Raw genomic sequence first — 27,317 nt, 5'->3', positions numbered from 1 at the left:
TGAAGGGATTGACAACCCCTTTAAAGAGTTGGGTGCAAGCTCTTTTGTGTTTTGCGCGGGTACTCTGGACTTGACGAGATTCTCCTACTGGATTGATACCTTGGTTCTCAAACTGAGGGAAATACTTACTGCTCTTGTGCTGCATCACCCTTTCCTCTTCAAGGGAAAAACCAATGCAAGCTCAAGAGACGACAAAAGGATCACTGGCACCACTGCCGGGGAAGGACTTTTGTTGCCGTAGCAGTCATCAACCCGTGTAGGGAAGAAATTAACTACTTGGATAGCCGTGTCCACGGTTACAGGACGACTTGGAGTTGTGCCCTGATCTTATACAACTACAACTGTTACTTAACTGGAATAGTTGCTCCGGGATTGCTTCCTCGCAGGGAGTCGAGGGAGAATCTCTGGGCGTGACCACATATTAATATTCCTGCAACAATATGACTATTAATTGTGTTCCCAGTTCTACTCTCGTGTATTGCTCCAAGACCCTCAAGATGCTAGTCTTCGATAGGACTAGGCTTTCTCTCTCTCTTTCTCGCATTGCTACAGTCAGTCCACATATAAACCCCTTCTTTGATTCTGTTGCATACTTAGCATAGTTGTGATATAAGTCGTGCGAGTACTTTGGATGAGTACTCACCGTTGCTTTCCCCCCCCCCTTGCCCCTTGATCCGTTGTTGCGACCAGATGATGGAGCCCAGGAGATGGAGTATCCCGCTGACGACGACTGTTACCCCGACGGTGCCTACTACTACGTGGAGGCCACTGAAGACCATGAGTAGTTAGGAGGTTCCCAGGCAGGAGGCCTCGCCTCGTCCGATCGTGTATATTTTGTGCCAACCTTCTCTAAGGCACCCCATGTTTAATGTTTGTACTCAAATATTGTTGCTTCCGTTGACTCGTGTGTTTATCGAGCTTCTGTATTCTAGCCTTCTGAGGCCCCTGGCTTGTAATATGAAGCTTGTATGTTTTACAACTAAGGTGGGTGTAAGTGATGTGTCGGTTCTGGCTCGTTGATCAGGGATCGAGACTTGATGACAAAGCGGGGCAACTAGACTAAGGGGTCAGAGGGGATGACTATTCCACCTATACTAAACAGTTTTAAAGTGCAATACTGAAAGTAGCAGTTCATCAAAATTAGGCTATGCATCAGATATAGGAGCTAACTACAACAGTAGCAAAATTCTAATGCAAATAGGAGGAAGAAAGACATAGGCGATATAGGGATGATCAAGGGGGGTTGCTTGCCTTGTTGCTCTGCGGCAAAGGGATGGTTGTCAGGAGGGTAGATGTACCCTGCAGCAACGTCAGTCTCGGGGTCTACCATGAGAAGAGGGGAGAAGAAACAATAAATACAAAGCACAGATGCAACACTAAGCATGACATGGCAAAAGTGAGGCTGGGCATGAGCTAACGAAGTGCTATCCGTCATAGACGGATCGGGAAAAATATGAGATGATATTTCCCGGGTCTCTCGCTACTACCGATCAGACGAGAAACGGTGGAAAAGCTCCACGTTTGCTATGCTACGGACGCGTGACAGACGAATGGACCGCGTATCCGGGTTCGTCTCGTTCTACTGATGAACTTTCATGTTCAAAATACTTTCATGTGAGCTACGAATTATTTTATATTAATTTTTAAAGTTTTATTAATTATTTAAAAATTAACAGATTAAAATAATTCAATAGATGCAATTATGACAACAGCGAGAGGTCAGCATGACATCATCAGTCAGCTCTGTTGACTGGTCAAACTTACTAGTGGCTCCTACATGTCGTTGACACAATTTTTTATTAGGGTTAACTAAATATTAATCTGATCAATTAAAGGGGATGGAACCCACTTGTCATACTCAGTTTAGGCTAACTATTTATTTATATTAACACATTACTAATTTATTTATTTACTCTTAATCATACATTAACTAATAAGTTCATTAATTAATTAATTAATTATTAAATATTATTTTTATATATTATCTTTTTTAGGGGCATGGCCCGCATGTCATTGGAACAGTGAGCACTACACACACTACAACTATACAAAATTTGTACACATCTTATTCCTACATGCATACATATATAAATCCATACATATATATCCTTGCATATACATACAACCATTTTTATCATACGTACATACATTCATTTTATACACACAAATACATACATACACATCGTTCTATTTTCTTTTCCTTTTCTCTAAACAGAATCACACGAGGCAACTGCTCCTCCTCCTCCTGGCTAGTAGGAGGGAAATGGTGCCGGGGCGAGGTGGAGGTCGCCGGAGGCCGTGGTGCGGGGCGTCGAAACGGGACCGGAGCGGGGGAAGGAAGGAAGGGGCTAGCTCACCGAGCCCTGTAGGTGTGCAACGTGGGCTCGAGGGGGGCTCGGTGGAGGTCGGCGTCGGCGTCGAGGAAGCTCTGGTGGGGGTGGTCCGGCGAGGAGGAGACCGAGGCGAGGAGGCGAGCCGGTCGGTGTTGATGGTGGTGGACGGAGCGGAGGCAGTGCGTTGTAGGAGGCCGGGGTGACGGAGGCCGGAGGTGAGGGCCTCGGTCAGAGGCGGGGTGGCGCTGGGCGAGGCGGAGGATGGCCGGACGACGGAGGAGGCCCCTGGTGGCAGCGACCGGCAACGAGGAGGGCGAGGCTGGCGCTAGGAGATCGCTGGGGAGGGAGCGAGGGGATCTGAGAGTGGGGTGAGGGAAGTGGGGAGCGAGCGCTGGGCTCGTGGGGGGAGGCCGAGCGAGGGGAGAGGTGCGTGCTCGCGCGAGGGGCAGGAAACGGGAGCTAGGGGAGGGTTGGCCTCGCTCATGGGGTGGGGGATCTGGGGAACGAGGGAGGAGGGAGTGGGAGCGACGGGGCCAGGGGGAGAGTGGCGGCGTGGGGTGGGAATGGGGCTGAGAGGGCTAGGGTTTTGGGGGGGGGGGGTTATACCCCCCAATTTTAGGTGGGCTATGGGGTGGGCCGGTTTAGATGTTGGGTTGGGCTGGCCGGCCCAGTGGGGTGGGGAGGGGTTTTCCCTTTTTTAGTTTTCTTTTATTTATTTATTACCAGTTTTATTTTATTTTAGTACAATAAATACCTCTCGCGATTAATAATTTTTAAAGGACAATTCCCTATGTAATTTTTGACAAACATCGAACACTTTTGTTTTTATACTTGAAAACTTTTATCGTGTGACTTTATTTTAAATTTGAATTCGAACCATTTCGGACTAACGCAAGATTAACGATAGCAATCACGGTGACGTGACATCCTTTGCATATGTTTACTGTAGTTTAATTAGAGAGGTTACCGGATGTCATAGTGTAAGTATGCCTCATGGCTTTCAGGTTGCTGCAATGGTTCAGGCATTTGGCTTGACAAGCTGAAGGATAAACTTGGTGATAGTGTTAACTTGGAGCAGCAGAAGGATAAAGTCGTCCCCTTCCCTGTTGTTGTTGGCTTGTACCTCCTTCGTGGGTCCCCCTGACTCCTTTTATTTTTGGATTTTTTCTAACATACCAAAAAAATGACATAAACTATTTTTTGAAATTTTTTAGTCGATTTACTAACTGTATCACGTACCTACTCCTTTTCACCTTTCTTGAGCATTCGAGAAGCTCTCTTTTATGTGTTCTTCCGAAGTCATGACTTGAATACTATTAGTTTTAACATTGATGGGAGTATGTGTGACATAGTATTTAGTTCTTTACCCATTTACCACTCTCGAATTTTTGACTTCAAAGTTGTTAATCTTTATAGCACCGAAGCGATAGACCTCCTCGACAACATAAGGGCCTTCCCATTTGGAGAGAAGCTTACGTGCAAAAAATCTTAAACAAGAATTGTACAAAAGAACTAGCAATGGCTTATAGCCAACAGCTTGATATATTATTAATCATGCTCTTAGTAGGACTAAATGCACAAGGTAATGGTTGGGAAGAGGGGAAGTTGGGGTAGGTGTTCATTGAGTTCGATGTGCGAGATATCAAACAAATCGTTGTAGGTGGGCCTGGCACCAACGACAGCATGGAACTTCACAATATGGAGTTTTTTCCAAAGAAACCACCTACAACCCCGAATTGCTAGAAAACCCCCCTATGGATGAAATTGACATAAAAGACCCCTAGACCGTGACGGCAGGAGCGTCAGCCGACACATGGCACGTGTCGCCACAACTAGAGGCGACAACATTGTTCACTCCAAGCGCGGCGGCAACACTCTTCACTTAGGATGTACAATAATTTTGAAAAACAATCAAAAAATAGCAGAAAAACAAAAAAGAAATTGAAATTTTGCAACCAATTAGAACAATCAATCATCTTTGCTACCCAAAAAATCAGATTTTTTAAACTTTTCTGCTATATTTTGAAAAAAAACTCAAAACATTATTCCTCGCGTGGATGTCATGAAACCCGTTTTTCCTAGCAAAAACCGCTCCTTGGGTGGATGTCATGATCAGTATTGACGTCCACCAATGTGGCAGCAGGTGCCACGTGTCGGCTGGCGCACGTGCCGCCACGGCCCGGGGTCTTGTCTAACAATTTCATTCAGAAGGGGTCTTTATTAGCAATTCCGTTGAGCATGTGGTCCTTTTGGACAAAAAATCCACAAAATCAGGTGTTTTCTCCGTTAGGACCACGTATCATCTTGGGGTGTCGCTCAAGAGGGCGATCAGGGCACTGATCGTATGCCTCATGGAATTGTGGTCAACAAATGTTCCCAATAAAGTAGTAGAATATACACAGTTGGCGAATTATCTTTAATGGGCTTATGGTTTGGCTGAGTTGCACCGGCAACAGATTAAGCAGGGGTTTTTCTACGTAGCTTGTGAGGGAATTTCCTATTTGCCGCTCTTTGCGGCAGGGAGTCGAGCAAAAGCACACAGGAGGGGAGGCGAGGGATTTTAATGGACTTGCTCATTAGCGTTTCATTGATCCCGGTTTTAGGAACCTTCTTCCTAGACGGTTTTTCCGGTTTTGGGAAAGTTCTAGAACGTTCTTGAACCGGTTTTTCTTTTTTCAAGAAAAATTGCAAATACAAAAAATGCTTTTTTTCTAAAAAAGTGTTCTAAGTTTCAAATAGTTGCCATTTTTAAAAAACATTAATAACTTCAAAAAATGTTTGGGAGCTTAAAAAATGTTCGGTTTTTATAAAAAAATGTTCAGTATTTTGAGAAAATGTAATTGTTCTTAAATTTCGAATTTTTCTTGATTTTTGAAAAATTTACAAATTTCAAAAAATTGTCGTTCTTCAAACATTGTTTAACAATTCAAAATGTTCTTATTTTTCAAAAAAACTTGTCTTTCAAAATATGTTCGTGTTTCAAAAATTGTTTGCATTTATGAATTTGTTTAGGATTTTAAAAAATAGATCTCATTTAAAAATATCCCAAAATTTTAAAAATGTTTGTGCTTTAAATAACTGTTCAAAATTGTGCTCTGTTTAAAAATTTTGTTCTTAAGATTTAAAAAATATTTGTGCTTTATAAAATTGTTCGTGCTTCCAAATTTGTTTAGGATTTGTTAAAATTGTTCTCTTCTTAAAGAAAATCTCAAAATTAAAAAAAAACGTGCGTTAAAAATTCGTTCACGCTTTCAAATATTGTTCTCGGTTTTAAAAAATGTTCATGTTTTCAAAAAATGATTGGGAAATTCAGAATGTGTTCGTTTTCATAAAAAATGGAAAAAGGAAAAGGGAAATAAAAAATAAACAAAAAATAGAAAAGGAAAGGAAATAAGCAGAAAAGGAAAAAAAGAGAAACGAAAAAAGAAGAAGGAAAAAACTAGGCCGGCCCAGTCAGACGACCATCCTGTGCGCCTCCCTGGAGCTCCCGCTTGTGGGAGGGAGGAGACACTCATGCACCGGTTCTGGACTTGCCCTCGCTCAACACACTTCTGGGAACTTCTCCGTAAAGCTGTGGGTGCGCCATTGCTGGGGCTACCGAAGGAGATTGAATCTTTCCATGGCATGCGGGCATGGGTCCTAGAGTGCATGGGGACTGTAAGTAGGATAGGGAACTAATGATGATGGCATGGTATGAGCTTTGGTTGGCAAGGAGTAATGCCAGAGAGTCCAAGCAAATTGAGGCGTCTGGATCCATCATGGAACGGGTGCTAGGACTGGGAGAAGAATTGAATTCTGTCCGAGCTAAGAAAGCCAGCCTACCGGTGCAGCGCGAGATTCAGAATTGGAGGAAGCCGGCGTCAGGTTGGACCAAGCCCAATGCGGATGGGGCACTAGCAAAATCGGGGATCGGGAGCTGGTGGTGTAGTCCTTAGAGATTGCCATGGCGAGTTCATTGCGGGAGCTTGCCATATTTCTTCCGCTTGCAGCTAATTCTGAAGTGGTGGAGCTTCGTGCGTGCCGTCGCACTTATCCAAAAACTCATTGTGCAGAAACTTATACTCAGACAGATTCTAAGGAAGCAATCAGAAAGATTGTGGACAACCAAAAAAATTTCTCATCCACGGGCCATCTTGTTGAGGACATTAAATTATTGCTTGGGTTTGTTGAAGAGCATCGTTTTTGCTTGGGAGGTTGTTGTAAGTCTTTTGTGTAACTAAAACCTGGTTAAACATGCCTTCGATGTGCATAGGCTCTGAGGTTGCACACGAGATGAACCTTAAATAAATAAAAAAAACAATGTTTTTCTTTAAAAAAAAACTCTCATAATATGCTTTGGATAATCTATAAACAAGATCAATATCCACATAGCCCAGGCCCCAGCAAGAACAAAGATCTCGGTTATGGAAAAAAAAAACAAGAACAAATATCTCTTTCCGTACAGCGAGCCAACTACTTATATATAGATTCGCACGTCCAAATTCCACCGGTAGATACAGATCTCCCCTGCGGCGTCATGTATTGTTCCCGCGGCCGCATCGATCCCGCGGAAGAAGGGCAGGTGATGGGCGGCCTCGGCGTGCGCGACGCCAGCTGGGCGCTGTTCAAGGTGTTGGAGCAGTCCGACGTCCAGGTGGGGCAGAACCGGCTGCTCCTCACCAAGGAGGCGGTGTGGGGCGGCCCTATCCCCAAGCTTTTCCCGGAGCTGGAGGAGCTCCGCGGCGACGGCCTCAACGCCGAGAACAGGGTCGCGGTCAAGATCCTCGACGCCGACGGCTGCGAGGGGGACGCCAACTTCCGCTACCTCAACTCCAGCAAGGCGTACCGGGTCATGGGGCCTCAGTGGAGCCGGCTCGTGAAGGAGACCGGCATGTGCAAGGGAGACCGCCTCGATCTGTACGCGGCAACGGCGACCGCTGCCTCTTCGTGTTCTGGAGCCAGGGCGGCTGTGGCGCCGGCGATACCTCCCGGAGCAATCGTGAAGGCAGCCGGGTTCTAAGGCGGGCCACGGGCTCACGGCGTCGATGGCGGCCATTCTGATAGAGTGAACAGTTAGACAATAAGATCCATCCTTTGTCGATCAAATTAGAGGGAAGATAGGCATACTTTGCTGCGCACTGTGATGGTTTATCAGTTTTGATTGTTTACGAATGACACGCCTCAGTTATAGCACTACAGATCGCCGATCATACTATTAATACGCGTGTAATGATACACTTCAGATGGCATATAATTTCATCAAACAGTATAACTCTATTATTGTCAGCTCAGAGTTCAGTTTCTATGAAAGAACAATGGATCCAGAAAAACAATAAATACTTGTCATCAGATTAAAGAAATAGGAGTACAACAATACTTTTTGACATGCAGTCTGTAGATTCCTTTATGTAATTCCAGCCTTCCAAGAGTTTAAATATTTCTAGAGAATATATTTAACTCAGCCTGATATCTTTCGAGGCCACGATACCGATGTCAATCTCTTGCCATTTCGTCCACCAACCAAACACAATTTTATTTTATTCTATTTTGAACAAACAACCAAACACATTTAGAGGCCTAATCTTCTACTACTAATCTAGTAATGCTAGGTATGCAAGGTGGAACAATTTCAATTCCATTGCATGTGTAGAGAGCTATGACACTCCTAATAGCACGCCATAGCATTCTAATAATTTTTTCGCTAAATAAAAAAATATATAATGTCTTGCTAATAACACACTATAGCGTGCTGATGCATATTTTAAAACCGACGCTATTTTACTATACCATGCCATTTTTCTTCTTCTTGGTTTTACTTTGAGTGAACAAATTTTCACACATTAATTTACACTTGTTTATGGGTTTTTTTTTTGTGAAATAGGTTTTAGTGAGATCTTCATCTAATGTGAGTATGTCATCTAAGGCCAGAGTAGCAACAACAATGTCAACGGAAAAACTATAACACCTGGAAGCATTTCTTTATTTACCGGGAAGAAATCGTTTGGGACGCCCCGTAATCGCCCGCCGTAACAAATCCCGTCAACATGAACATTTTGAACTAAAATGTCATTACACTGTTAATCAAATTTTATCTATTCCCAGTTCCAAATTTCAGTGAGAAAAACCTCTTACACCATTATCTGGAAAATATAGAAGTTTCCAAAATGCAAAAGGGTCAGGATACCACAACTCACAACCAGAAGCGTACTGCAGATTATCACCAAACAATGTAGTATTTACAAGCTTTGAACGCGGGCATACTTACACCACATGTCGCAGTGCCTGATTTATATATATAGTGCACCGTTCAGTATTATTTCTACAAACGGTTAAACGAGTTTAACAATGCAAAGTACTCGCAACAGTCTCCGGCATCCACCGAGATCATTAGAAAGTTGATCGTCATTTACATGTAAATTTGCAAGCGATAGCACCCCTGCTATCTGAATCTGTACAGTAGATGACGAGCACCATGCAGCAGCCCTACAACTCAACTGTACAAAGAGCTGCAGTTCTGAAATCGATGGGTACGCTGACGGGGGGATATGTGGTGAACACTCTCCATTTCCTTGCCAGCGGGTTATAGACCTGAAACTCCAAAGCCAGCCTCTTCTTTAACTGCCTCCGAGGATGGAATGTTTCGGCAGGAAGTTTGGCAGATTTAAGCACATGCAGTTCACCGTTCAATGATACGAAGCCACACAACTCAGTCTCTGGGATCTTTCTCCCCAAAGTAACCTCCTTCGACCACCCGTTTGAAGCAAAGTCATACCTGCACCAAACAACATTCAGAACTCACAAGTATGAGTGCATGCCTATCACGGTAATATCATCGATACATAGCATACATGCACCTTGAGTACATAGAATGGTTTGTAGGTTACAGATAAGACAGCTTACAAACGTTGTATGAGATTAAACCTGAATAATATAAGAACTTATGCACACTACAAAAAAAAAAAAAGGAAAGCTATTCGAGCATTTGTGCTTGCGGCTTGCTACTAAGATGGATAACCCATTCAGTAACTAAATGATATATTAGGAACTCTCCACATGACTCTGTTAATAGTATTTTTAAGATAAATTTTGGCTATCATGCCAGCATTTCAATTCAGGGAATAAAATTTTGTTAAGGTCTACAGCCTTTTGATATAAAAATTACATTTGCATAGATCAGAGCAACAAAAAAAAACCACCCTTAAGACAAAATTTTGCCCCTGGACTCTCCACTTGAACTGCATTTGCTGAATACAGTACTACTAAACACTAGTCATTTGCCATAACACATTGACCACTAACACAATATTATTTTGAACCTTAGGAAAGAAGGGGTTAGAAGAATGTTTTAGCCCTTGGAAATAGACCAATCCAAACTGTAAGTAACTTCATACATTCCAGATAGACTCAGTGCACGAGCTTTACGTATATAGCATGCCTAAGGACACTGCCAGGTAGACTCAGTGCAGTTCGAAATGGCAAACAACCTTTTACACCCTTCTCTCCCACGAAACCCGTTGCAACATCTCTCTAAACAAAAACGTTGACACATTTGACAATTGGAATGCCAGCAATATTCTACAATATTTGAATCCATGAAATTTATATACGTACAAGCTTTCGGCACAATATGATACTTTTACTTCCTAATAACAAAGTAAGGAATCACATTAAATTATTCAAGAATGTATTTGCTCACGAACAAGTTAATGTCCGGTTACTATCCATTTAGACCTTTCTGTCACATATGGCAGCTATAATTATCAGAACTAGTGTCGGGTATCATTTGCATGCAAAGTTAACTGTTTAATATTAACTAATCAACTGTTTGTCTATGGTATACTAATTGCCCCGCATCAACATATGTTAGTAAGACCAACAAACTCTTTCTTTGTCAACAACATCATACATTTAACGTTCACCCACTTAACTGAAAATTACTTGCAATTGTAGCAGTAACATATCTACAGAATGTCAACAGGATTGTCCAAAATAACCTCAGGATAGCAGCTATGAAAACCCCATGACTCAATATTGAAGAAACATTGTCCACCAAAAATGCAACACAGGTATGAAGATAAGCACCATGACATAATATTTGACTATAACTGACCACACATTTGTATTTAAAACCTCTAAGGGCTTGTTCGATTGCAAGGGGTTTGAAGGGGATTGGAGTGGATTGGAGAGGATTAAATCCCCTACAAGTCAAATTCCCCCTCAATCCACTCCAAACCTCTTCAATCCTCTCCAAGAGAGGTTTAACCGAACAAGGCCTAAAAAGATGCTTGCCAGTCAGCCTCCATTATTGGCGTTCAATGTCCTTTCATTTGCTCTTAACGATCCAAGATATGATTTGTTTTGTACTCCCTCTGACCGGAATTACTTGTCGCACAAATGGATAAAAATCCAGACGGAGGGAGTATGTTGTAAACGTGCAAGGAGAACACAATGCCAGATACAAGTAAGGTACTTCCAAAGGGAACGCCGATCGATCTGTTGCTATCATTTGTGGGTTTGCGGTTCTTAGGGAAATAGCAACTTGTATTCCCATGGGGCCATAGACCAGTATATATCATACAGGTGAGGAAAATCTGCAGAAAGCCCCTTGTACAACAGGGAAAATACGAAGGCAATACACAGCTATAAATATAACTCTACAGCGGCGTCCATGGGGCGGTCTCTGGTCAGGCCTTGGTGAAGCTTGTTAGAGTACTATATATGTAGCCATGTAACCTTTTCGTATTTACCCTATTGTATAAGGGGTTTTCTGCATATTACACACCTGTACATGTATATATACTGGCCTATGGCCTCCTGGAAATACAAGTTGCATATTTCCTAACATGGTATTAGAGCCTTAGGGTTTTTTTTAGCACACGCAACTCGTGCTCTCGATCCAATCTTCCGTCCACGCAGCCGCCGTCTTTCTTCTCTGGACGGTGCTGCTCTCCGGTGCCTTCTCCACCGCAGGTCAACCCTGCTCCGCAGAACTGTGGCGCTGCGTTCTCCCGGACGTGCATCGCCTGCTGCTGCTGCTTCCGCTCGTCCACGGCCTCCTGTCCACGAATCGATTCAGATCGAAGGACACGCGATCCGCCAGCGTCAAGGACTCTAGATCGAGTCGACTGCAACACGCCAACACCTGTCTGCTTCCAATCGAGTCGGCCATCCTTGGATGACGTCGAGCACGCCTCTGAATAGAGCCGCCGCTGGCCGCCGCTGCTTCCGGCCGCCGCCGCCGATTCCTGCCGCCGGCCGCTGCTATTGGTCGCCTCTGGATCAGATCGCGCTGCTCTCCGGCATCCTCACCTAGTCAACGGCAGGAACGCCCTGGTCAACGGGTCCAGTTGTTTTGCTACTCCAACCACTGATCGATCCTTTCCACGTGTGTGCATGTGTGCGTTCAATCAGCCTCCAGATCGAGCAGCCTCCAGCCCTGCCCGCACGAGCAGGTGTTTCTGCCAGATCGCAGGCTTGGTCTGGTCTGCTTTTCGTTGACTGAGTTTCTTTGGTAAAAAAAAAAGAAAAAAAAATGTCTACACCAGCACGCAACGTTATTTGGATTGCGGATTGAAATAAGAGTGTACCAAGAATTATTGGGGTCCCTTCGGATTCTTGTTTGGAGTTGCGCTAACACAGACAACTAGACAAGACTATGTTATTTTCTAACATGAAAATCATCTAATGCAAACTTAGTGTGCTGGCTGGCACTCCCCAAAGTTCTAAATAATCCGATTCAATTTTAGTTCAGTGCTCGTGGTGTTTGCCATTTTGTCATCTAGTGAATGAACTCGAACACGATGCATAAGGGAAGTGCCATTAGGTTTAACAGATTTTAGAGACATAATAATAAAAGCTAAATCTTGATAAATGTTATGCTACTATTCCAAATTCATAACAAACTAATACATAGGTACTTGTAGATTACAGAAGAAATTCAGTACCTGTTCAAGCAAGTTCCAGTTTTAAGTTGTATACATTTACAGCATCGAAACCATCTCATTAGCAATTAATAAAAACAAGTTGAAAATCAAATAAAATGATATGTCAATGTCACACCAAAAGCATTTCAGTAAAACTTTGACCCTCAAATTATTGGTCAAAACTCAAAAGACCCCAGGTTGCAAGTATTTTATCGTTGCGAACAGCAGGCATTAATAAGCATGGGATGAGCAACCTATCAAAGCCGTTATTTGCTGCCTTCCAATACATTGAGTCAGAACGTTATTCAGGTTGGCTTAAAACCGAGTAACAAGATGGTTGCACATGGTGATCTAAGTCTCATGCAAAGCAAGAGCAGAAGACAATGTGTAAGAACAAGTTGTGAAAGTACAAAGGGGAGGGAGAAGTGCCAAGGTATTCTTTCATGTTACAAACATGTTAAATTGCATTTCATATGTATAAGTAGCACTAGTCTGTCATCAAAACCGTCACATACTCAGCACAAAGAGGGACACTGCACAATGAAACTGAACTAATTACAGAGAGAAGCTGCTTCCCATTGTTCCTTCGTTCCCCCCACATGTACATCTTACCAAAATAAACTAATCGCATGGCCAAATAGAAGAACAAGGTGAAGCAATAACTACTATATGTATCTGCCCAAACTCTTCATTGATGAACCACACGAGATTAACTAGCAAATTTGATCACTACAGCCAAATGGGCAGACATGTATGGTCAACCACCATCTAGAAAAACAAACTATATTAACGACATATAATTGAAAGTACGCATTAAGGAAACAATAACACAATAATACGAACTAAACAATAAACTGAAGCAAGACAGACAGGATCGTGTATGCTTAATATTGTGGGAATTGCAAGAAAATCGGAGATAAATTGTCTGACCTGAAGATATCGTCTCCGTCGAGCATGAACACATCTGTAACCCTCCCATCCTCTGCAGAGATGGCGGCCACCGGCCCGAGTCGACGTCTCTCCCCGTCCACCCACATATCCCCAATCTCCCTCCACTTCCCGCTCCACAGTCCGAGCGCCATGGCGTCCCGGCAGTACAGGTCATTGGGCACCACTCCCCCCACTGTGGTATACCTGTCGTACCCTCCCATCACCCAGAATTCATCCTCTCCCACACCCCCTGCCCCGTGCGCCACGAATCCCACGCACCCGGCCCTCTCCCGGGGCATCGCCGTGGCCATATGCCACGTACGCGTGGCGGCGTCGTACCACTCGGTGCTGCTTGTGCGGCTGCCAGAGGAGGGGAGCGTCGGGTGCCTGGACCCGCCGCCGGCGACGACGACCCCGCCGCCGGGCGCGGGAGCGCAGGCGAAGCTCCCGCGAGGGATGTGCATGTCCGGGAGGCGCTCCCAGCGGTGGCGAGAGAGAGCGAGGTCGAGTCGGTAGGCGGCGGCGGAGGGTAAGGGGTGGCCAAGGGGATAACTCCGGGCGTCGAAGTGAGAACCGCCGAGGACGTAGAGGTGGCTCCCGACAGCGATTGCGGCGAAATTGGCGAGGCCGTATAGCTGCGGCGAGCAGGGGATCGGCGGGAGCGGCCACCAGGCGGTGGGGGCAGCGGGGTCGAGAAGGATGGGAGATGCGAGGGATGGGTCGGTGGGGAAAAGGCATACGAGGTGTCGGGAAGGTAGGCGGAGGCTGCGGCGGAGCGGGAGAAGCGTCGCGGCGGAGAGGAGGAGCCGCCACGCGCGGGAGGTGGCGCGGAGGCGGGACTGATCGGGGAACGTGAGCAGGCAGAGGATGACGGCCGCGACGTCGTCCGGGAGCCCCGGGATCAGAGACCCCTCCGCGCCTGGCCGCAGGACTAGGGATCCGGCGAGCCGGCGGCTAGGGGACGACGGCGAGGCCATTCCATCCACCACCTCGTCAAAGCTCACAAGTCATGACGGGTGAAAAGGGGAAAGGCTATTTGAGTCTTTGTGCGTCCGTCGAAGGCCTACCACAGAATTTGGTGGATTTTATTTATTTATTTATTTTTGAAACGGAGGCAAAAAATACCTCATCTAGTATTAAATAAGCACAAGAGTATTGTGCAGTTAATTATGAAAAATCAGACGAAAATCGTTATGACCGTTGAGCGGCACACATAAAAAAGCTCACGCACACCACTCCAAAAAGGGTCTCGACGAGACATCACACACGCGTCATCGTCATCAGTCCTCCCCTAGAGGTGTCATCGTCATCCCTATACTCTGAGCAAACGACTTCGACTCCGCATTAGGCGATCGTTGACTCAACCGACCCTGTAGAGGACACGTGAAGTTGCATGAAGAGCTATGCCATAATATCAACCACGTGTGACCAGTCAACGCAACTCCAACTCTGAAGGACAAAACGAAGCATGGCTCGCGCCATGGAAGATCACCAAACGGGCTACCTGCAGCCAGTCATCGTGTACCACAGGGCCCAGCCGCCGTAGCTTCGACTCCATAGCAACAAACAAATCGAGGCAAAACCATGGACATGCCAAAGAAGAGCCGACTACCGCAGCGTCGCCGACATAGCTTCCACCATCATCGTTGCCATAATAGCCTGGTCGCCACACCCACCGCCAACCACCATCCATCGGCCCCGCTCGTTGACACCAAGCTCCCAAGACGAAGCCCCCAAGAGGGAATACGACACCAAGGCGTCGGCATCGTCCGATCACAGATCAAGGTTTCCCCTAGAGCGTCCGGAATGACCAGATCCACGTAGGAGGGATGGAAGAATAAAGCAACGATGCCTCCAAAAAGGTCAATGACGGCCACAGCCGCCGCCATCGTTGGGCATGGCACGAGGCCAAGACATGGTTTTTTCCAAGCTCCACACCACCTCAGCCGCACATCATCTCGCATTGACGTCGGCAAGCCCACCAAACATCACCACCATCGAAGTTGCCCATCGACGAAGAAGCACCACTATCAGCCGCAGCCAACCGCACCTCGCAGAGACCACCGACGGTCGGAAACCAGATCTGCTTCACACGTCGCCGAAGTGCACATCCTCGCCGCCATGGGCCTCCGATCCGCGCATCCCTAGGGTCATCCACACGATGCCAGACCATGCAGACACCAACCGGCCGCGCCCCTCGTGGCAGAAGCCGCCGCCCAAGCGCTCATCGCCACATATGCGACAGCGCCTCCTCCCCTCGAACGCCCCTGTAGAGCGCCGACCACCCGCCAGACCCTTGTCGGTTGCACGCCTCGACACAGGCCCGTGCGTCCACACCACGCCGCCCACTACCTCTACTCCATGCCGCCACTTCTTCCCCGCGCCACCTGTGGGTCTGGCGCCGCGCCGGACCGGCATGCAGGACCAGATCCAGACCATCAAGTTGTCGAGTCGTCGCGACGCCGCTGCAGCCCGTGCACCCACACCACGCCGCCCACCACCTCTGCTCCGTGCCGCCACTTCCTCCTCCCGCCACTTGCAGACCCCCCGCCACACCAGAAAGGCTCGAAGGACCAGATCCAGACCACCAAGTCCTCTAGCCACCATGACGCCATTGCACGGGTGCCTGCCGCGGCCTTGCATCCACCACCACACAGCAGCACACGCGGAGCAGACCGCCGTCGACCATGGCCAGATGCGTCGCCCACACATCGCCACCCGAAGAGAGACGCCCCATTGCCGCCATCCCTAGTACTTGCGCGAGCTTTGCCGGTGGGAGCCTCTGGCCGCAGCGAGATGGTGAGGTGCGGGAGGACAGGGCTAGTGGAAGCGCTAGGTTTCCCCCCGAGTTGCCAGAGCCAGGCGACACGGGGGAGGGGGGGTCAAAGAAGAATTTGCTCGGTTGCCTCTTTTTATTTTGAGCCAAGAGAGCTGGAGAAACCAAAAGCCAATCAAATGCCTCCCTTAGTTGATAGTCTCTCCATTTCAAATTTTGAAATTCAACCAAATATGAGTCTTTGTGCGTCTGTCAAAGTCCTGCCAAAGAAGGAAGAATGTCATCAGGAGGATGAAGAAGGTTGATGGGACTGTAGTAGAGAAGATAGAAGAGATGAAGGAAATAGTCACTAACTATTTTTTAAATCTTTTTACATCCCATGTAGGTACACGCCAAGATGAACTCCTCGGTCATATCGAATCACGTGTTACAACCCAAATGAATGATGCTCTTGAAAAGGAGTTTACTAGGGAGGAAGTGTATGATGCTTTGTAAAGTATTAGAGACCTGAAAGCTTCTAGACCGGATGGAATGCACTCGGTTTTCTATAAAAAAATGTTGGGACATTGTGGAAGACAAAGTAGTGGAGGAAGTTTTGTGTGTGCTGAATGGAGGATCAATGCCGGAGGGATGGAATGATACGTGTGTGGTGTTGATTCACAAGGTTAAGGATCCTAAGTGTATGAAGGATTTGAGGCCTATAAGCTTATGCAATGTCGTATACAAGATGGTTTCAAAAGTCATAGCGAACATATTAAAAACAATCCTACCGAACATTATCTCACCGAATCGAGTGTTGTGTCGGGTAGGTTAATTACGGATAACATTTTGCTCGCATATGAGTGCACACAATATATGAAAAACAAACGAGGGGGCAAGGAAGGATTTGTTGCGGTGAAGTTGGACATGAGTAAAGCTTATGACCGTGTAAAGTGGCAATTTTTGGAGAGGATAATGCGTAAACTAGGATTCCGCAAAAGTTGGATTAGCAGGATTATGTTATGTGTGACCCCGGTATCCTACAAATTCAAGGTTAATGGAGATTATACGGATGTTATTCTGCCGCAAAGGGGTTTACACCAGGAAGACCCACTGTCTCCATATCTTTTTTGATTTACGTAGAAGATTTTTCATCTTTGTTGAATAAGGAAGAAATAGACAAAACAATGGAAGGCATTCAGATTTGCAGTGCGGTCCCGTGATTCAACCATCTATTGTTTGTGGATGACTCCCTAGTACTCATTAAAGCTTCACGTGAGAGTGCTATGTCTATAAAATGTGCTAAATCTGTGTGAGGCATGCTCGGTCCAAGTAGTCAACTATGACAAGTCTTGAGTTATGTTTAGTAAGAACACCAAGGTGGGTTAGAGAAGGAAAGTTCTGGATGCACTCAACATTAAATCAGAAGCGCGAACAAAAGAGATATCTAGGCCTTCCGGTCTATGTGGGTCAAGCTCATAAAATTGTTTGAGTACTTGAAGGATTGGATGTGGAAAATGATTCAAGGGTGGCAGGAAAGGTTGTTGTCTAAGATGGGTAAGGGTGTGTTGGGGAACGTCGCATGAGAAACAAAAATTTTCCTACGCGCACGAAGTCCTATCATGGTGATGTCCATCTACGAGAGGGGATTTCTGATCTACGTGCCCTTGTAGATCGCACAACAGAAGCGTTAAGAAACGCGGTTGATGTAGTGGAACGTCCTCACGTCCCTCGATCCGCCCCGCGAACCGTCCAACGAACCGTCCCGCGATCCGTCCCACGATCCGCTCCAATCTAGTGTCGAACGGACGACACCTCCGCGTTCAACACACGTACAGCTCGACGATGATCTCGGCCTTCTTGATCCAGCAAGAGAGACGGAGAGGTAGATGAGTTCTCTGGCAGCGTGACGGTGCTCCGGAGGTTGGTGGTGATCTAATCTCAGCAGGGCTCCGCCCGAGCTCCGCAGAAACGCGATCTAGAGGAAAAACCGTGGAGGTATGTGGTCGGGCTGCCGTGGCAAAAGTTGTCTCAAATCAGCCCTAATACCTCAGTATATATAGGAGGGAGGGGGAGGGAAGAGGCAGCCTCAAACCCTCAAGGTTTGGCCGAAATTGGAGGTGGAGGAGTCCTACTCCAATCCTACTTGGAGTAGGATTCCACCTTCCCACTTGGAAACTCTTTCCACCTTGTGTTTTTTCCTTCTCAAACCTTATGGGCCTTAGTGGGAACTTATTCCAGCCCACTAGGGGCTGGTTTATCTCTTCCCATAGCCCATGAGACCCCTTGGGGCGTGACACCCCTCCCGATGGTCCCCGGCACCCCTCCCCGTACACTACCGATGAGCCCGAAACTTTTCCGGTGACCAAAACAGGACTTCCTATATATCAATATTTACCTCCGGACCATTCCGGAGCTCCTCGTGATGTCCTGGATCTCATCCGGGACTCTGAACAACATTCGGTAACCAACCATATAACTCAAATACGCATAAAACAACGTCGAACCTTAAGTGTGCAGACCCTGCGGGTTCGAGAACTATGTAGACATGACCCGAGTGACTCCTCGGTCAATATCCAATAGCGGGACCTGGATGCCCATATTGGATCCTACATATTCTACGAAGATCTTATCGTTTGAACCTCAGTGCCAAGGATTCATATAATCCCGTATGTCATTCCCTTTGTCCTTCGGTATGTTACTTGCCCGAGATTCGATCGTCAGTATCCGCATACCTATTTCAATCTCATTTACCGGCAAGTCTCTTTACTCGTTCCGTAATACAAGATCCCGCAACTTACACTAAGTCACCTTGCTTGCAAGGCTTGTGTGTGATGTTGTATTACCGAGTGGGCCCCGAGATACCTCTCCGTCACACGGAGTGACAAATCCCAATCTCGATCCATACTAACTCAATGAACACCTTCGGAGATACCTGTAGAGCATCTTTATAATCACCCAGTTACGTTGCGACGTTTGATACACATAAAGCATTCCTCACGTGTCAGTGAGTTATATGATCTCATGGTCATAGGAACAAATACTTGACACGTAGAAAACAGTAGCAACAAAATGACACGATCAACATGCTACGTCTATTAGTTTGGGTCTAGTCCATCACGTGATTCTCCTAATGATGTGATCCCGTTATCAAGTGACAACACTTGCCTATGGTCAGGAAACCTTGACCATCTTTGATCAACGAGCTAGTCAACTAGAGGCTTACTAGGGACAGTGTTTTGTCTATGTATCCACACATGCACTATGTTTCCAATCAATACAATTATAGCATGGATAATAAACGATTATCATGAACAAAGAAATATAATAATAACTAATTTATTATTGCCTCTAGGGTATATTTCCAACAGTCTCCCACTTGCACTAGAGTCAGTAATCTAGTTCACATCACCATGTGATTCCAACGAATCCAACACGCATATAGTTATGGGGTCTGATCACGTCTTGCTCGTGAGAGAGGTTTTAGTCAACGGTTCTGAAACTTTCAGATCCGTGTGTTCTTTACAAATCTTTATGTCATCTTATAGATGATGCTACTATGTGCTATTCGGAAATACTCCAAATATCTACTCTACTATACGAATCCATTTCACTACTCATAGTTATTCGGATTAGTGTCAAAGCTTGCATCGACGTAACCCTTTACGACGAACTCTTTAACCACCTCCATAATCAAGAAAAATTCCTTAGTCCATCAGTTATTAAGGATAAATTTTGACCGCTGCTAGTGATTCAATCATGGATCACTCTCTGTACCTCTCAACAGACTTTGAGTCAAGGCACACATCAGGTGCGGTACCCAGCATGGCATACTTCAGATTCTACGGCCAAGGCATAGAAGACGACCTTCGTCTATTCTCTTTATTCTGTCGGGGTCGGGTTTTGAGTCTTACTCAAATTCACACCTTACAACACAGTCAAGAACTCCTTCTTTGCTGATCTATTTCGAATTCCTTCAAAAACTTGTCAAGGCATGCATCTTGTTGAAACTTCTATTAAGCGTTTTGATCTATCTCCATAGATCTTGATGCTCAATGTTCAAGTAGCTCAATCCAGATATTCCTTTGAAAAACTCCTTTCAAACAACCTTGTATGCTTCACAGAAATTCTACATTACTTCTGATCAACAATATGTCAACCACATATACTTATCAGAAATTCTATAGTTCTCCCACTCACTTCTTTGGAAATACAAGTTTCTCATAAACCTTGTACAAACCCAAAATCTTTGATCATCTCATCAAAGTGTATATTCCAACTCCGAGATGCTTGCACCAGTCCATTGAAGGATCGCTGGAGCTTGCATACTTGCTAGTATCTTTAGGATCGACAAAACCTCCTGGTTGTATCACATACAATGTTTTCTCAAGGAAACCGTCGAGGAAACAATGTTTTGACATCCTATGTGCAATATTTCATAAATAATGCAGCAACTAATAACATAATTCTAACAGACTTTCAGCATCGCTACGAGTGAGAAAGTCTCATCATAGTCAACTGTTTGATCTTGTCGGAAACATCTTTGCGACAAGTCGAGCTTTTCTTAATAGTGACTTATCACCATCATCGTCTGTCTTCCTTCTAAAGATCCATCTTTACTCAATAGTCCTATGACCATCAAGTAGTTCTTCCAAAGTCTACACTTTGTTTTCATACATGGATCCTCTCTCGGATTTCGTGGCTTCGAGCCATTTGTTGGAATCCGGGCCCACCATTGCTTTCTCCATAACTCCTAGGTTCATTGTTGCTCAACAACATGACCTCCAAGACAGGTTTACCGTACCACTATGTAGTAGTACGCGACCTTGTCAACCTACGAGGCTTGTAGTAACTTGATCCGATGCTCGATGATAACCATCATCAGCTTTCACTTCAATTGGTGTAGGCGCCACAGGAACAACTTCCTGCGCCCTGCTACACACTGGTTGAAGTGATGGTTCAATAACCTCATTAAGTTCTACCACCCTCCCACTCAATTCTTTCAAGAGAAACCTTTCCTCAAGAAAGGATCCGTTTCTAGAAACAAACACTTTGCTTTCGGATCTGAGATAGGAGATGTACCCAACTGTTTTGGATATCCTATGAAGATGCATTTATCCGCTTTGGGTTTGAGATTATTCGACTAAAACCTTTTCACACAAGTGTCGAAGCCCCAAACTTTCAAGAAACGACAGTTTAGATTTCTCCAAACCTCACTCTATACTGTGTCATCTCAACAGAAATACGCGGTGCCCTATTTAAAGTGAATGCGGTTGTCTCTAATGCATAACCCATAAACGATAGTGGTAATTCGATAAGAGACATCATAGCATGCACCATACCAAATAGTGTGTGGCTATGACGTTCAGACACATCATCACACTATGATGTTCCAGGTGGCATGAACTGCGAAACAATTTCCACATTGTCTTAACTACGTACCAAAACTCGTAACTCAAATATTCATTTCTATGATCATATCGTAGACAGTTTATCCTCTTGTTACGACGAACTTCACTCCTGAAACAGAATTGAACTTTTCAATATTTCAGACTTGTGATTCATTAAGTAAATACTCTTGTATCTACTCAAATCGTCATTGAAGTAAGAACATAATGATATCCACTGCGTGCCTCAGCACCCATTGGACCGCATACACCAAAATGTATCACTTCCAACAAGTTACTATCTTGTTTCATCTCAATGAAAACAAGGCCTTGCTCATGTGGTATGATTTGCATGTCACTAGTGATTCAAAATTAAGTGAGTATAAAGATCCATCAGCATGGAGCCTCTTCATGCAATTTATACCAACATGACTCAAGCGGCAGTGCCACAAGTAAGTGGTACTATCATCATTACCTCGTATCTTTTGGCACCAATATCATGAACATGTGTAACACTACGATCGAGATTCAATAAATCATTGAAGGTGATTATTCAAGCAAATAGAGTAACCATTATTCTCTTTAAATGAATAATCATATTGCAATAAACACGATCCAATCATGTTCATGCTTAACGCAAGCACCAAATAACAATTATTTAGGTTTAACACCAATCCCGATGGTAGAGGGAGTGTGCGACGTTTGATCATATCAACCTTGGAAACACTTCCAACACGTATCGTCACCTCGCCTTTAGCTAGTCTCCGTTTATGCCGTAGCTATCATTTCGTGTTACTAATCACTTAGCAACCGAACCGGTATCCAATACCCTCATGCTACTAGGAGTACTAGTAAAGTACACATCAACATCATGTATATCAAATATACTTCTTTCGACTTTTGCCAGCCTTCTTATCTACCAAGTATCTAGAGTTGCTCCGCCTCAGTGACTGTTCCCATCATTACAGAAGCACTTAGTCTCGGGTTTGGGTTTAATCTTGGGTCTCTTCATTAGTGCAGCAACTGTTTTGCCGTTTCATGAAGTATCCCTTCTAGCCCTTGCCTTTCTTGAAACTTAGTGGTTTTACAAACCATCAACTATTGATGCTCCTTCTTGATTTCTACTTTCGCAGTGTCAAACATCGTGAATTGCTCAAGGATCATTGTATCTATCCTTGATATGTTATAGTTCATCGTGAATTAGTGCATCAACTGTTTTGCACCCGTTGTATGTGAACGTTGAGTCTATCACACCCGATCATCACGTGGTGTCTCGAAACGAAGAACTGTCGCAACGGTGCACAGTCGGGGAGAACACAATTTCTTCTTGAAATTTTAGTGAGAGATCACCTCATAATGCTACCGTCGTTCTAAGAAAGTTAAGGTGCATAAAGGATTAACATAACATGCAATTCATAAGTGACATGATATGGCCATCATCATGTGCTTCTTGATCTCCATCACAAAGCACCGGCACGATCTTCTTGTCACCGGCGTCACACCATGATCTCCATCATCATGATCTCCATCAACGTGTCGCCATTGGGGTTGTCGTGTTACTCATGCTATTACTACTAAAGCTACGTCCTAGCAATATAGTAAACGCATCTGCAAGCACAAACGTTAGTTTAAAGACAACCCTATGGCTCCTGCCGGTTGCCGTACCATCGACGTGCAAGTCGATATTAACTATTACAACATGATCATCTCATACATCCAATATATCACATCACATCGTTGGCCATATTACATCACAAGCATACCCTGCAAAAACAAGTTAGACGTCCTCTAATTGTTGTTGCATGTTTTACGTGGTGACCATGGGTATCTAGTAGGATCGCATCTTACTTACGCAAACACCACAACGGAGATATATGAATTGCTATTTAACCTCATCCAAGGACCACCTCAGTCAAATCCGATTCAACTAAAGTTGGAGAAACCGACACTCGCCGGTCATCTTTGAGCAACGGAGTTACTCGTAGCGATGAAACCAGTCTCTCGTAAGCGTACGAGTAATCTCGGTCCGAGCCGCTTCGATCCAACAATACCGCGGAATCAAGAAAAGACTAAGGAGGGCAGCAAAACGCACATCACCGCCCACAAAAACTTTTGTGTTCTACTCGAGAAGACATCTACGCATGAACCTAGCTCATGATGCCACTGTTGGGGAACATCGCATGGGAAACAAAAATTTTCCTACGCGCACGAAGTCCTATCATGGTGATGTCCATCTACGAGAGGGGATTTCTGATCTACGTACCCTTGTAGATCGCACAACAGAAGCGTTAAGAAACGCGGTTGATGTAGTGGAACGTCCTCACGTCCCTCGATCCGCCCCGCGAACCGTCCCACGAACCGTCCCGCGATCCGTCCCACGATCCGCTCCGATCTAGTGCCGAACGGACGACACCTCCGCGTTCAACACACGTACAGCTCGACGATGATCTCGGTCTTCTTGATCCAGCAAGAGAGACGGAGAGGTAGATGAGTTCTCCGGCAGCATGACGGTGCTCCGGAGGTTGGTGGTGATCTAATCTTAGCAGGGCTCCGCCCGAGCTCCGCAGAAACGCGATCTAGAGGAAAAACCGTGGAGGTATGTGTTCGGGCTGCCATGGCAAAAGTTGTCTCAAATCAGCCCTAATACCTCAGTATATATAGGAGGGAGGGGGAGGGAAGAGTCAGCCTCAAACCCTCAAGGTTTGGCCGAAATTGGAGGTGGAGGAGTCCTACTCCAATCCTACTTGGAGTAGGATTCCACCTTCCCACTTGGAAACTCTTTCCACGTTGTGTTTTTTCCTTCTCAAACCTTATGGGCCTTAGTGGGAACTTATTCCAGCCCACTAGGGGCTGGTTTATCTCTTCCCATAGCCCATGAGACCCCTTGGGGCGTGACACCCCTCCCGATGGTCCCCAGGACCCCTCCCGGCACTCCCGGTACACTACCGATGAGCCCGAAACTTTTCCGGTGACCAAAACAGGACTTCCTATATATCAATCTTTACCTCCGGACCATTCCGGAGCTCCTCGTGACGTCCTGGATCTCATCCGGGACTCCGAACAACATTCGGTAACCAACCATATAACTCAAATACGCATAAAACAACGTCGAACCTTAAGTGTGCAGACCCTGCGGGTTCGAGAACTATGTAGACATGACCCGAGTGACTCCTCGGTCAATATCCAATAGCGGGACCTGGATGCCCATATTGGATCCTACATATTCTACGAAGATCTTATCGTTTGAACCTCAGTGCCAAGGATTCATATAATCCCGTATGTCATTCCCTTTGTCCTTCGGTATGTTACTTGCCCGAGATTCGATCGTCAGTATCCGCATACCTATTTCAATCTCGTTTACCGGCAAGTCTCTTTACTCGTTCCGTAATACAAGATCCCGCAACTTACACTAAGTCACATTGCTTGCAAGGCTTGTGTGTGATGTTGTATTACCGAGTGGGCCCCGAGATACCTCTCCGTCACACGAAGTGACAAATCCCAGTCTCAATCCATACTAACTCAATGAACACCTTCGGAGATACCTGTAGAGCATCTTTATAGTCACCCAGTTACGTTGCACGTTTGATACACACAGAGAATTCCTCCGGTGTCAGTGAGTTATATGATCTCATGGTCATAGGAACAAATACTTGACACGTAGAAAACAGTAGCAACAAAATGACACGATCAACATGCTACGTCTATTAGTTTGGGTCTAGTCCATCACATGATTCTCCTAATGATGTGATCCCGTTATCAAGTGACAACACTTGCCTATGGTCAGGAAACCTTGACCATCTTTGATCAACGAGCTAGTCAACTAGAGGCTTACTAGGGACAGTGTTTTGTCTATGTATCCACACATGCACTATGTTTCCAATCAATACAATTATAGCATGGATAATAAACGATTATCATGAACAAAGAAATATAATAATAACTAATTTATTATTGCCTCTAGGGCATATTTCCAACAGGGTGTGCTATTAAAAGCGTGTTTGCATGCCATCCCCACCTTTGCAATGTCTTGCTTCGACCTCACAAAATCCCTATGTGATGATATTGGCAAGATGATTTGTAGATTTTGGTGGGCTAAACAAGAAAACACAAAAAATTATGCACTAGCTAAGTTGGGAACTCTTGACCACACCAAAAAAGAAGGGAGGTATGGGATTGAGAGACATGTACGGATTTAATATGGCTATGCTTGCAAGACAGGGGTGGCAAATGTTGATGCACCCAGATTCATTGTGTGTACGGGTACTCAAAGGCGAAATACTTCCAGAACACTTCTATTTTGGAGGCCGAGATACAATATACGTGGAGAAGCATATTGAGAGGTATTGCACTTCTGAAGGAGGGTCTAATTCATAGAGTTGGAGATGGAACAACGCTTAAAATATGGACTGGTCCATGGTTGGCACGGGATGGCAAAAGGACGCCAATTACACCAAAAGGGCAATGTCTTCTACCCAAGGTGTGTAAGCTAATTGATCCTGACACCCTGACTTGGGATGAATAGCTGGTTAGGGACATTTTTGTTGAGGAGGATGCGAGAATTATTTTGGCTACACCGACGAGAGATGATGTAGAAGATGCTTCATCACCTCCAGAAGGTTGATGACCTTCTCATAGAACTTGTGATTGGACGAGCTTGATGGCGACATGATGACCCAGGTCTGTCAGAAAAACAGCCTAGAACAATAATAGAGGAGAAACTTGTGATGTTGTGGTCAAGACATATGGGAGTATACATGATGAATTTTCCTATGGTGAAACACGTATCCTGGAAGAAACGGAGTTGGGAGGGCAGACGAGGGGCCCATAAGGCAACCCAGCGCGCCCATGGGGTAGGGCTCGTCCTATTGCCTTGTGACCTCCTCATGGGTCCCCTCGTGTGGTTCTTATTTGTGGTTCTTATTTTTGTATTTTTTCTAATATTCGAAAATGGATAGAAATAACTTTTGTGGAATTTTTGGAGTCGGTTTACTTACTGTATCACATACCTACTGTTTTCATAATTCTGGAGTGTTTTGGAAGGTCTCTTCTATATGTTCTTTCAGTGTCATCACTTGGATAATGTTAGTTTCAATATCGGTGTCATCACTTGGATAATATTAGTTTCAATGTTAATGGACATACCTACGATATAATGTTTAATTCTTTGTCCATTAACCACAATCAGATTAGTGTCTTCGGCATTGTTGATCTTGATAGCTCTGAAGCGATAAACTTCTTCGGCGATATATGGTCCTTCCCATTTAGAGAGAAGCTTCCTTACAAAGAATCTGAAACGAGAATTATACAATAGAACTTGATCGCCTAGTTTAAATTCCTTTTTTTTGGATTCTTTTGGTATGCCATCTTTTAACTTTTTCTTTAAAAAAAATAGCATTTTCATAAGCTTGTGTCCTCCATTCATCCACGAAGCTAATATCAAATAACCTATTTTCACCAACAAGTTTGAAATCATAATTTTGTTCTTGAATTGCCCAATAAGCTTTATGTTTTAGCTCAATAGGTAAACGACATGCTTCCCCATAGTCCATTTTGTATGGAGGCATACCCATAGGATTTTTGTAAGCAGTTCTATAAGACCATAGTGCATCATCAAGTTTCTTAGACCAATTATTTCTAGATCTATTGATAGTCTTTTGCAAAAATCAGTTTTATTTTCCTGTTTCTCAATTCAACTTGACCACTGGACTGATGATAATAAGGTGATGCAAATCTATGATTAACATCATATTTAGCAAAAAAAATTATGGAAAGCACCATGAATAAAATGTGAACCACCATATTGATTAAATATCTAGGGACTCTGAACCTCGGAAAGATAACTTCTTAAAGCATTTTAATAGAAGTGGTATGATCATCACTACTAGTTAGAATAGCTTATAATCACTTAGTAATGTAATAAACAACAACTAAAATATGAGGGTATCCATTAGAGGAAGACAAAGGCCCCTTATAATCAAAGCCCCAAACATCAAATGGTTCAGTAACAAGA

The 27,317-nt window shown here is 44.8% G+C and overlaps 1 protein-coding gene and 1 pseudogene across 1 annotated transcript; one reads left to right on the top strand and one right to left on the bottom strand.

The window, feature by feature from the left end:
• The first annotated feature begins 6,716 nt into the window (after nucleotides 1–6,716).
• On the top strand, nucleotides 6,717–7,576 carry LOC123404109 (annotated as a pseudogene).
• A 926-nt stretch (nucleotides 7,577–8,502) lies between these two features.
• Nucleotides 8,503–14,269, bottom strand: LOC123404006 (F-box/kelch-repeat protein OR23). The gene is made up of 2 exons (XM_045097904.1): nucleotides 13,166–14,269; nucleotides 8,503–9,084 (listed from the first exon to the last, which is right to left on the bottom strand). The coding sequence occupies exons 1-2, from the start codon at nucleotides 14,140–14,142 to the stop codon at nucleotides 8,796–8,798; spliced, it is 1,266 nt and encodes a 421-aa protein (XP_044953839.1). The 5' UTR covers nucleotides 14,143–14,269; the 3' UTR covers nucleotides 8,503–8,795.
• Between the last annotated feature and the right edge of the window lie 13,048 nt (nucleotides 14,270–27,317).

Source organism: Hordeum vulgare, chromosome 6H (genome assembly GCF_904849725.1).
Source record: "Hordeum vulgare subsp. vulgare chromosome 6H, MorexV3_pseudomolecules_assembly, whole genome shotgun sequence".
NCBI lineage: Eukaryota > Viridiplantae > Streptophyta > Magnoliopsida > Poales > Poaceae > Hordeum > Hordeum vulgare.
The sequence above is the reverse complement of the archived record's forward strand: the minus strand, read 5'-3'. Positions and strand labels throughout refer to the sequence as shown.